The sequence below is a fragment of the Canis aureus genome, chromosome 9, assembly GCF_053574225.1.
Source record: "Canis aureus isolate CA01 chromosome 9, VMU_Caureus_v.1.0, whole genome shotgun sequence".
In the NCBI taxonomy this organism is placed as follows: Eukaryota; Metazoa; Chordata; class Mammalia; order Carnivora; family Canidae; genus Canis; species Canis aureus.
Window position 1 is genome coordinate 44,394,832 of NC_135619.1, and position 12,967 is coordinate 44,407,798.

Sequence of the window (12,967 nt, forward strand, 5' to 3'; positions counted from 1 at the left end):
ATATTTTATATAAATATATTCCGTTTTTTATGATAAACTACTATTTTAATATCATAGCCAAAACACCAACTTCAGTCCATTTAAAAGTGACTATAGTCGGTATTTCATACGATCTTAGAAACCGAAGGTATGCAATAGGGGACAAACTCTCAAAAATAAACCAGAAGTCAGTTAACAGACAAATTCTATAAATAGGTATTCCCAGGACACAAAGTTCTCAGGTAAAATTGTGAAAGACTGAAATAGACAACAATTATTTTTGGCTATCTTCTCTAGGCCACCTGTCTGGATCATCTCCTCTTTCATTGTCTGAGCTATTACATAACACTAAATTGTAGTTCATGAATAGTAATGCAAATAATCCTAATCCATAGAAATGCACATTGTGTCTTTTTGGAGATATAACTGATTTTTGTTTAATTAATCTGAAAGTTCATTTCAACTTTCCTGATGGCCCATGTATATGGGTTTATTTATTCTTTTTTAAAAGAACTGGAACACTTTTTCTGATCCTCTTATTAACACTTAGATAAAATCTTTGACATATAATCATTTTATATGAGTCATGAATTTACCTTTTAAAAAAATAAACTTTTAACACAGTTATCCCTTCTTTATAAGCTAAAAGTTCAATTTCAATGGCAGTGGATTTGCTATTTTCCATTTGATTTAGCCCAGACATGCAAAACTTGAGAATTCAGAGAAAATGGAAAGGACCTATACATAAACAAGAGGCTAATAATATCAAACTATATCTGTAGACTATTTCCTTGATTAGATCAAAGAGGCTTGGTTTACATAATATATACTACACAAGGTTGCAATATAAGGCTTTAGAAAATTTAGCTCTTATTTCCAGTCCTCAAAGAATTATCCTAAACATTTTCTAAATTATTACTACTTTACTAATACAGTATAGAAATATCTTTGCCTTTGTACATCTTCCATGTGCCTTATGAAGCATTTAGAGAAATAAAAACTGCAATATAGCATGCTTTGATTTAGAAAGGAAAACTAGGTAGCCACACACTTATATGGTATATTATGCTCAGTAGAAGCAGTAGTTTGTTGTTGTTTATAATGGATAAATAAGTGATATGACATGGCATTTAAGAATGTGTAGGGGAAAAAATGTGTAGGAACAGAAAATAATTTTCCATCTACCCTTCTGAGTTTTTGGCTGAGACCTTCTGTAACAAAAGACAGATGAACAAGAGAAAAACAATCATGTTTATTAACGTGTATGCCTCATGTGTATTTGGGAATAAATTCCTAAGATAGCCTGAACCACCAGCTCAAATACAACCTTTAGCTAAAGACAAAATAAAGCAGAGACAGAGATGCCAGTCATGGTGAGGTTACCAGAAAAAGCACAGTAAACAAGAGTAGGGTTTGTGATACAGTTTTAAATCCATGCCTTTTCCATTGATAACATTCTCTTTCGATTTAGATCATTCTTTTTTAGGTACAGAGAGGGAGACACCCTTATAAATGGTGATTTCTTGTATAAATTTCCTTTATCAAAGGTTAACTTCCACTCTGTTTTCAGAACTTCTGTGTCTGCTGTTTCTCAAAATAATCAACTGAAATAATCTTTATGCCAAAAAGACATATTTTGGGATAGCATCGTCTACTCCTCTTATGTGCCACCCCCAAAATATGGTATATTGATTATTTTCAGTTAAAGTTACTTAAGAATCAGTTCAAGAAGGACACTCCCCAGAAAGCAGGAAATAAATCTCCCATGTGAAAGGTACCCTCCCTATAACCAGAAGGGGAGAAGAGATAGGAAATTTAGCTCCAAGAAGACTACATAAACAAACCTTATTTCTTCACTAATTTACTCCCTTTAGTCCAAACTCCTTTGTCTTGTCAATTCTTCACAGATTTATTTTTTCTTTGTCTAAAAGATATAAAAGCTGAATGCTTTGGTCACTTCTTTGAGCCTCATATCTCTGGGGCTTCTGTACATACAAAATTAAATTTGTTTTTCTCCTGTTAATCTGTCTTATGCCAATTTAATTATCAGACCAGCCAAAGAACCTAGAAGAGAAGAAGGGAAGAGTTTTCCTTGCCTACAGCATATTCTGCTACCCTTAAATGAAAACCAAGGGGAATATTAAATCTAGTTAAAAACTCAGTTTCTTAAAAAAAACTCAGTTTCTTAAAACTCTATGTTTAATGAAAGCCAGTGTGACTTTCTTCCAGAAGTGCCAGGAAATGAAAATAATTGCAAATGCTCAATAATTCAGGGTTTTATCTTATTGACTATATCCATCTTTTAGGCTCTAGTTCATAAAACTTACAGGATTTTTTTAACTTTCTATTCAAATACTTAATCTAATCTTACTTGATCTTACTTATGAGAGCTGTCAAAATTACAGGAGAAATTAGTCAACATTCTATATTACAGATCCAATGTATCATCCAAACAAGAATAACAACAACAAACATAGTAATAGCTAATGCTCATATACCATTCACACTAGGCCAGATACTCTTCTAAATCAAACACTTCACACATATTATCTCACTTTCTTCATAACAACTCTATGAGATAGGTATTTCTGTCATTCTCATTTTATTCATGAGACAACAAAGAACTAAAAGACATTATAACTTACCCAGTGTTAGCAGTCTGGTTCTGAAGTGCTACTCCCCAAACTGCCTTTCTTACCAGCTTTCCATTACTTTTATCTCCACATGCCTATTCTGAGTGGTTCCTATTGCTAAGAAAAATAGTCGAGAGCAAAAAGGCAATGAAAAATCAAGGACAGATTAGGAATGCAGTGATTTTCACTGGTAGGTTAGAAAAATAGGGGCATTTACTGGTGTACCGAGAAATGAATTTGGAAGTCGGGAGGGCTGTTTCATTACTACTTTACTGTGTGATCTAAAGCCCATAACAACTCCTGCTTTCTCATCTCAAGAATGAAGATAAATTACTCTGTAAAGTAATTAAATATTCATCTAAAGATTGGGAAATGATGTCAAGAATAATCTGAAATATCTACCAGTCAAAAACTATTTTATTCAGCTTAGTTACATATATGATGAGGTAATATATATTCCTCGTATTTATCATGATCAACATCAGAATTCTCAGAACAAACACCAACTCAAAAATATTGTTGGGACCAAAGGGAGACCCGCTGGGATTTACAAATCTAGAAATCATTGAGAATGACTCAACTTAAAACTTAAGCTTTATGGATAATACATTAAGAATATTCACCATTGATATTCAAATTTGTATACCTTTGGGTCATGGTGATAACCAGTTCTTTTTTTTTTTTTTAACCAATTCTGTTCTTAGTTATGTCCTACATAGTTCCAGTTTCTTTAGAAGTCAGTACTGAAAGAGAAGAATTCTTCACATTTGCATGGGAGTTAAGAAAGCTCAGTGGAATTTAAGACAATAGTAATTCATGGGTTAGTGGAGAAACATTCAAGAATAGTCCTCTGGAAAAGATTGTAAAACTGTATTGCTTACAGATATTGTCTGTGTGCCTGAAAAGGCTTATGTTATACATAGATAATAGCATTTTTGCTGTTATCTGTGATCAACACATGACTAAGTTCAAAGAAGAATTAGTTATGGATATGTGTGTGTATGTGTGTGTATGTTTGGAAGTTCACCTTTCGTTAGAGAGTTTTAAATGTGATGACTTTTAATGATTATTCCATTTAATTAAGTATCTAGACTGATGGGAAAAGAGCAAGTGAAGCAGAATTTTTTTAAAAGCCTGAGCTCTAATAACTTTTTGATAATCATATTTCTTTTTTGTTTCTTAAATGGTCTATTACGTGGGCAATTCATTAATTTCATGACCAATTTTATATAACTATCAAAAAAAGAAGAACTTCTTTTGTATGTGACTCGATAAAGGGCAGCAGATGGAGGTAGGAAAGATTTCTTAGAGCAACAAAATCCTGGAGATAAAAGAAAGATTGGAAATTGTCTATTTCAGAGTTGTTTAACCTTTTTCTCCTATGAAGCCATTTGGGAATCTAGCATAGCCTACATAAAGACTTTTTTTTTAGGAAATTATTTTTAAATATATAAAATAAAAAATATGTGGGATTATAAAGAAAACTAAATTAAAATCATTATCAAAATATCTATAAAAAATTGTGTGATAATAATGGCTCTTTTAAAAATGCATTAAATAACTAAATCTAGCAGCAAATCAATAGACTACAAAAATTTAAAATCTTGGTGAATATGAAGAGTATTTTAAGATATCCATAATAATTTGAGACAATAGAATCGATTATTTTAGTGTAGTTCATCACCTAAGCTCATAATGAAAGAAATTAACAAAATTTAATTAGGTTGATGAATATAAAAATTTTAATTTTTTTCTCCATCCCAGTGAATGGATCCCTGACTTTTATCCACAAGTTCTCTCAAGGACTCCATCATCCTCAGTAAAAACCCCTGTAAATATTCTCATTTTACAGATGAGGGAATCAAGTCCCATAGAATTGAGATAGCTTGAATAAAATCATACAAACCGCATTAGATTAATCCTTGCAGAGGTAACTTCAGACCTTAACTCAGCCTTTTCCTGATGTTTTAGTCTAGAAATTGGCAGTCATAGTCTCTCACTGTCACTGTCACTGATTCATGGCATGATCTGAAGCAAATTCTATATTCTCATTGTATCTCTGATTCTACCTAAGTAAGTGTAGGTAACTAAAAATGTAAGGATAATAATAATGATTTAAATTTGTATTGCTCTTTTTCATTTATAATAGTTTTCACTTTTACATACAATATCCTGCGTAATTTCCCCATTTTATTAAGGAAATTAAAACTCCAAGATGTTAAATGTCATGTCTAAGGTCACACAGCTAAGAAGAGGAAAAACCAGTATCAGAAACTATACTGCTGGACTCCAAAGGACGTTGTTTTTATCATGCTGCCTTTCATGTCATAAATAAACCAAAATTCTGAGTTCCTCAGTTGAATATGTCTTATGATAACATAAATCTGATTAAACACAAATGAAATGTCATTAGGCTCAGATGAGCCAAATACTTGCTCCCTAGTTTACCAGATAAGGTGATGAATGAATGGAACTATGGAAAAGAGCTTTTCTAAACCAATTCTCCAATTTTTGATATAAGAATGGAGAAGATAAAGTAAAATTTAAAAGTCTAAGATTGTAGAGTGTTGGCTTAATGTTGTTTAAATCAAACCTTTTCTTCTGTTTCTGGGTAGGCTAAAAAAAGTAAAACTTTTTTTTCCCAAAAAAGTAAAAATCATTTTACAACAGTAGAGGAGTGACTATAATCATATTTATACTATAAAAAATAAATTTTAATCTAAGATGAAAAAACTATGTTTACTACAAAATACACATTCAAAATTAGCAAATATTTACTCTATATTATATTTAACATGATAGGAAATATAAAGACAATTAAGGTCAGATCTTTTCCCTCCAAGAACCTATAGTATATTTCAGGACCTACATCAATAATTGGAATATAAGTAACTACGATAACTCTAATAATAGAAGTTCAGATAAGAGGCTTTAAGAATTTAGATAAACCTAAAACTAGATTGTGGTGATGGTTTTGCAGCCATGTGAATTTTTTAAAAATCATCAAACTATATACTTAAGGTAGGTGAATTTTATGGTAGATAAATTGTATTTCAATAAAAATATTAAAAGTTTAGGGAAAGAAGAAATTAATTTCTGATTCAAGAACTTTGGGAATAGTTTTTGCAGCTGGTACAGTTTAAGCTCAATCTTAAAGGACAAGTAGTATGGCGTCAGAAAATAAAGGGTATATTCCAGACAGATGAAACAACTTGTCTAAGGTCTAAAGCTCAAGAGTACAAGGAATATTCTAGAGGAGCTAGTTCAGACTTTCCTGCATGCCTTAGATTATGTGATCTGTATTCCTATCAGTACATATGACCATATGGCTATAACATTTCCAAAAAGTTTTGGTCAGTCTCTCTTGAGAACCATTTAACTGTACTTGAATTTTATTTTTTTCTTTGGGTCAAAAAAAAGAATTTGCCTCCATTTTGAGTTGATGTGGAAGTTACAATCAAGACAGTGTGTAATTAGTTATTTAACAACTGTCAGTGCCACCACTCATCATAACATGATCATAACTGACATTTGTTTCTTCCTTTATAGCTTAAAATCCCTGATAACATGTCTTATCTCCTTTGAGCCCTTTAACAATCTTTATTTTCCTCATGAGGAGCTGAGATTAGAGGAAGGCCTAGAGTCTAAAATAATAAAGACATGCTAAGGGGAAGGTCAAGATATTCTGGCCTACTAAGAATAGGATGAGAGCGAGAATATGATAATATAATAATCTTTAAATATTAAAAATGTAACTAAATTGCTTGCCACACGTAAACCAAAGATAAAATAGATGAAGTTAACTACTATCATCAATAATAGGAAAGCAAAGATGAAATTTTTTTCTAATGCGCTGATATGACCCTATTGTTGACAGGAACAACTCATGTTAAAATGAGTTTTATTAGCAGTAGAGAAGAATACATAGGAAACTTAGCAACAATTTCTATCTAAATAGGTGGCCTTTTTTGTTATTTGTTTCTTAAAATGTGGGAAGATTTGTTTGACCCTATCTGACCCAACTGCTCAGAATTTTTCAATATGAACCATACTGTGAAGATTTATTCCTAATATTTACAAGGAGAAAGAATACAAATTAGCCTGGTGAGCAGCAAAGGCAGAGGCAGTTTTTATGAAACCTGAGTTGTGTTTACCTGCAATCAAATGTAATCTCCATTTTAATATTTATACATCTTTATATTGTTATGAACTTATTCTTAACATGGGCTTTATTTTATTTGTTTCTTTCCTCCCTCACTTCTGCAAAAGGCAGAAGGGAAAAGATGTTTGTTAGTCACACATTGTACCCCACTAACTGGTGTTATACATCTGGCTTCCACTGGAGAGCCCCTGACATCGCAGGGAACGGTGATCAAAATTCCACACACTAGCTTCAAGCTGGGGGCTCGTAGCTACTGCAGCATTGGAAGGGGTCTTTTCCTGGCTTCTTTAAAAAAGCATGGTGATGGGATGGTTTAAGGGAAGAACACCTCTCAAATTACATAATCATTGCTGTGCTTCCGTGTGTCCTGCTTTCTTCATAACAGCTTGGCACTACATTTTGTCCCTGTATCTTAATGGGCTTGTGTGTGTACAAGTGGGAGGGGGTGGGTAGAGTTATCAGTGGATGGTTATACATTATGCATGCATCTTTCAATGTTAGAGTGATGTGCCTTCCCTTATGTGTCACAGATTATGGTCACAGATTAAAACTTCTGTGCTCCTGAGAGATTGGACTATCTCTCTTATTGATGTGAGACTCATGTGTTTTGATGTTTACACCCTCAGTTGTTCTTCATGCTGCATTAAACATAAGTAGAAATGTTCTCCCATAAGAGTTAGCTTTTCATGTTGGGCTGAAAAAGTCATTTCTGTGTAGCAATTCATGTTATTATAACCTATGGCTTTCAATTGTACCTCCCATAATGAAGAGCTGACTTTAAACACTGTGCTATTCTATTATGACCTAAGCATAAGGTAAGTCACTTCTCTAACTGTATCTAAAGATTGTGGTTGTTTGTTAAAATTTTCTCAGCTTTGTTTAAAGCATTTTCACTTTTTTCCTTACCATTTATTACATGATCTCCTCCATTTGTTTTCTGTTTCATGGCTTAAGAATGTGATCTTCAGCAAAAATTATATTACACATGTAAATACATGTTGAAATGAATTAAATGAATTATTTGATGTCTGAAAGCAGTCTTGATTAGTAAATGAATACCTATGTTTTCAGTAAGTCTCTTGTGTTTTTCATTTCCTCCTTGACTGTAATATAATAATGCTGTTTCTACACATTATTTTAGCTTAATTCCAACTGAAAGGGCAATTGTTAACACCATAAAGTTAGATGTTAATTATTGTAAAATAACATAATCCAATAAAATAAAGTAATAGATAATTCAATACCATATCTTTCATTTTTAATCCCCAACAAATTTGCTATTAGGCCAAAATTTCAGTTTCATTTTGTTTTTCAAACTTCCCTTAGTTTTTTTCCCCACTGACGAAAAAGCCAGCGTAATATTTTTAAAAACAAAAAATAATAAACTGTAAAATTTGGGACAGACCTGTGTTGCCTTCTTTCTAATCCATAAGCATGAAAACAAGAACAGTAATTGTTCCTTTACTTTATTTTTTCAAGTAAATCCCATTACACTGTGAGTTAGGTAAAATCTTCATATTGGGATTTTATAAAATTAGGTAAATATTATTAAGATGACCAGTTTCATGATGCAAAAGAGAGGGGCATCCACTTGTGCATAAATATTTTAAATGTCTTAAAATTATTTTCCTAAGTTTTTTCATATATACTCAAGATCACTAAAGTAAAGAATTTCATGAAATCATTGATTTAAAGTAATTTCCCTCAAATCTTGGTCAAATTGCCAATGTAATGTAATTGGGAAAACATTGGTTATACTACTGTTGGCAATTTGTGAACCTAGATGAATATTCAAATTCAGGAAGCTGAATTGTTTTTTTACTACTCAAATTTCTCTTCCAAAACCATGAAATGTATAGTTCTAAACTCAGGCTCCACAAAGCAAGACTTTGGGTTTCATTATTAAATTCATGCTATGAACAAATTTTTTAATTTTTAAGCCACCTAAGGCAGGAGAGGGTTGTTTTTTGTTTTGTTTTGTTTTTTAATTGCTGTTTTGGTTTGGTTTGACTTTTTTTGGTAAAACTAGCTAGTTCTTCACCACCATTTCCATTTAGATGTTATAAAAATCTGTTGAAACATTTGATGAGAACAATTTGAACTACTCATCTGAACTGCTTTGTTCATTATAAATCTCTTGTTTCTATCCACACACTAGCTCCACTCTAGATTGGAAGGGCTTAAAGATGAACTCTGGAGGAATAGAGGCTACGACTTAAGAGTAACTATTACTGATCAAAGGAGCTGCTTTCCATTCGCAAACATTGCTTTGCGCTATGGGTTTGGGCTCCTTCTGTTTCTGCATCTTGTTGAAGAATTTCTTGACTTCCATTTGACTTCTTTGAACTCTGTTTTTGTCTTTCAACATCTTCCCCTTTTTTTTCCTTCTCTCTCCCAGATTTTTCTCACTCTATTAGCTTTCTCTTGTGTTTCTTGAACGGCTTTTTAAAATGTAGTTTATCTCTTTATTAACCTTATCTATTAATTTGTCTTTTAGTGTTTGTTTCTTTTCTCCTTTAAGGCTGTAGTGGTATGGTTACACCTATCTTCATTCCATGGTATGCAAACTTGCTTGTTTATTTTGCAGCAAGTTCATTAGTGATTCTTACCCTCTTGGTATGAATTTTCAATAAGAAATAGCAGAACATTTTGCATTTACATAATGTCCCCTTCTATAAGCTTATACTTTCTTTCCTATTGTCTAGACTTACTTCCCCAAACTTCTCTTTTCCTCACTCTCCTATATTCCTCCTGTATTTTTGTTTCAAGTAGTCATTAATTTCCTTTCCCATTTGGCCCAGAATTGTTTTTTAATAAAACTTCTGAGTAAAAGAATATAAGAATATTATTTTCCAGATTAGCTTCTTCATTCTAGTATATTTAAAACTAATTAATCTGGGCCAAAAGAGAATAACTTTAACATCTGGAATTATTTTTCCCTTTTTTTCCCTTTTTTTGGTGTGTGTGTGTGTGTGTGTGTGTGTTTCTTGTGTGTATGTTTGTGATTTTTTTTTATTGTTGTTTCTTTAAACATTAACAATTGTTCTTTTCAGGGAAGGACAACCATAACCCACCTTAAGTTGCAACATTCCTTTCATAAGTTGTTTCATTACAATAGTAGATTGTGTTAAGCAATAGAAATTAATTTGTGTATATATATATATATATATATATATATATATATATACACATATATATATATATATATCCATTTGGGGCAAGCTGCTGTGGAGTGGGAAGAAGAGGTATGCAGTTTAAGCACAATTTCCTCTGATATTAACAAATGTTAGTGCCATCTAACTGCTCTTGACTTAAACACTTTTGTAATATTTAAAATAATGTTCACTTTGACCTGAACTATTTGAATAAAAGCGTAAGGGTTTCTGACTGATAAACTCTATAAACACCTAAGAACTAGTAAATAAATGAATTCAATTTTATTGATTTCTAACAAAGGCATCTTTCATAGTCCATATTATATTTATAACCCATTATTTTAATCAGTAAACAAAAGTCATTGGAATCACATAAATATTGTACATGAAGATTTGTTTTGCCCTTACCAACATGTATAAAAAATTACCAAAACAAAGTATTTTATTACAACTTTATTACTTGAATTTCATTATTAGTGTAGTCAAGAGCTATCACAGTGCCTTAGGATTAGGGGTCTGTATTCATAGCTGTATATGTGGTAACATTTCTTTCCATATACTAATTTCGATACACATCCATAAAAAATTGCCTTTGGTTTTGCCTCTGTCCCATTTATAATATTTTACCCCCAACTTTTTTCTAGAAGTCTGCTCTTTCTTTACAGTAAGAAAAATATTTTTAAAATATAGAACAAATGTAACATAATTTTACTAATATTACATCTGCAATATATTAAGCCTTTGCTCCTAAACCTCAGGAGCTTGCCCATTAAGTATGCATACGTATCTGGCTATCTATGTTATGAGCCCTAAATTACTGAGTTTATGCTCTCTCTGCAGGTCCAGTCCAGGTGCAGCAGCAAGGAGAACATTCTCAGAGCCAGTAAGTATGTCATCATTTCAGATGGACTACTGAATTAAGAGTTTGTAGTTCAACAGGAAGGAGAGCTAAAAATATTTCGGTGAAGAAACAAAAAGCAATTGGGGACAGTTTATATAAAGTATATAAATGTTAGGACTTTCATCTCCTAAAAATATTAGTATCAATATATTAGTGAATGTTTCCATCATTCCAGTTGTTTCTAGAAGCTGATAACAGAATTTTGATATCACTTCCGGTTAGGATAGTAATAAGTTCCTTGATAATTCTATGGTGACAACCCTCTTTAATTGCCGCACTGCCAAAAATTATTTGAAAACAGACTTAACTGAAAATAATAATATAAATCCACTTTAAGAATCTAACTTAAAAAAAAGTAAATGACTCCTAAGAGGAGTCATAATCATTTTGTAAATTCAAATTCCTGAAAAATCCTACCTTCATAAGCAGCATGTTTTAGAACATAGAGCCATGAACCCCTTGGTTCATAAAGAAACCTTAATTTTTTTGTTTGATCACTAATACCATTAACTCAAAGTCATCTAACTTTGTATATTATTCATTTTTATATCCTATAAAAAGGAACTGTAAATAGCTTTCCTTACCTGTATCCTTGAAATGATATAACATTGAAGATTGTGCCCTAAAAGTTTTAGGATCCTAAGAGAAAAAGCACTATATAAATGCTAATAATTTAGTATTGTTCTCTGTCACTTAAAATTAGTGACATCATCCTGTCTTCTCTGTGATCTTTATCAAGAGAAGAAGTATAGGTGGACCATAACTAAATGGGTATATCTGATACTTATACTACTGAGAATTTTAGTAAATAGAATGATTTATATTTCCAGTAAAATGTCTATTATTTAATAATCACAAAAGTAATAGAACTTCAAATAGATAAAAATTTGTGTTTTATTTTATTTACTGTAAATTTTTTCTATTTCTGTGTTTTGAATCTGCATGTTAGTTGAAACCCTTGAGTTGGTAGGCAAGCACACTGCAATTTTTGCCCAGCACCTTTGTATTAGAGTTGTTTAAAAATAAATTCAGATGTGTTTAACTATACCACTGTCAGTTTCCACAATATTTAACAGATATGTGAATCTGAGAGAGGCTCTTTAATATAAGAGCTGCAGCGTGCTATAATCCCTACTAAGACTTAAGGTTGAGAAACCTGAGGGAAGTGTTGATAGAATATTCACTAAAATAAAACAATACAGATAAATGAACTTTAAAAATGACATTTTATGGTTATTATTGTATGATTTCCATTTATTGTTGATCCTGAGATGATGATGGGTCATTGATAGTGATTATGATAATCAGAAACAAAAATAATTTCTTACTGACAAGAGATTTCTTTGAATCCTCTTACATCTTTATCATGGATCTTTATGTTTTTAGAACTGTTATTTCAGTTATGTTCCTGCTGGCTTGTAGACTATTAATCACTTTGGATATCACCATAGTCCAGGTTTTCCTGATCATGTTTTCTTAGGATAAAATAGTCATGTACATGGTCCATATAGCCATTTAGATCTTTGTAGAGAGCCCATCCAACATTGTAGCCTCTCCATAAGATAAGATTAAGGTTGTTCCTTTCAACACCACTTTAGTAACTCATATTCATGCCCATAGCTACACCCAGGACTCTTTCCTCACCATGAGCTAGCTATTCTACCTCTGAACTTCTTAACTTCAATATCTCTTTACCTAGTTAGTCTACTTTAATTGCCCTTAGTTTCTTCCTTTGCCATGACTATTAATACTGCAGTCATATAGACCCTATTAGCAGTTCCTCCCTCTCTCAGTGCTATATGTTCTGCCCCTATTCTTTTGGACCCTGTCCCCCCACTGTATAAATTATCCATTTCCCTTATTTTCCTAAAAGTCTTTTTTTCTTTTCAAACATGTTTTATTTTATAATGATACATAACCAAATTCTTAAAGAAGAGTCAAATAAGGGCAGCCCGGGTGGCTCAGCGGCTTAGCGCTGCCTTCAGCCCAGGGCCTGATCCTGGGGTCCCCGGATTCGAGCCCCACGTCAAGCTCCCTGCATGGAGCCTGCTTCTCCCTCTGCCTGTCTCTCTCTCTCTCTCTCTCTCTCTCTCTCTCTGTCTCTCATGAATAAATAAATAAAATTTAAAAAAGAGTC

General features: G+C 32.2%; 1 protein-coding gene across 14 annotated transcripts in view; it reads left to right on the forward strand.

Annotated features, from left to right (window-relative positions):
* The window catches only part of GPHN (gephyrin), a 620,043-nt gene that overhangs the window by 460,168 nt on the left and 146,908 nt on the right, over nucleotides 1–12,967 (forward strand). For all 14 annotated transcript variants that reach the window (XM_077909682.1, XM_077909670.1, XM_077909673.1 and 11 more), the window contains one exon: nucleotides 10,770–10,812. In XM_077909682.1, coding sequence (XP_077765808.1) covers nucleotides 10,770–10,812 — 43 coding nt within the window. The remainder of the gene's footprint in view (nucleotides 1–10,769; nucleotides 10,813–12,967) is intronic.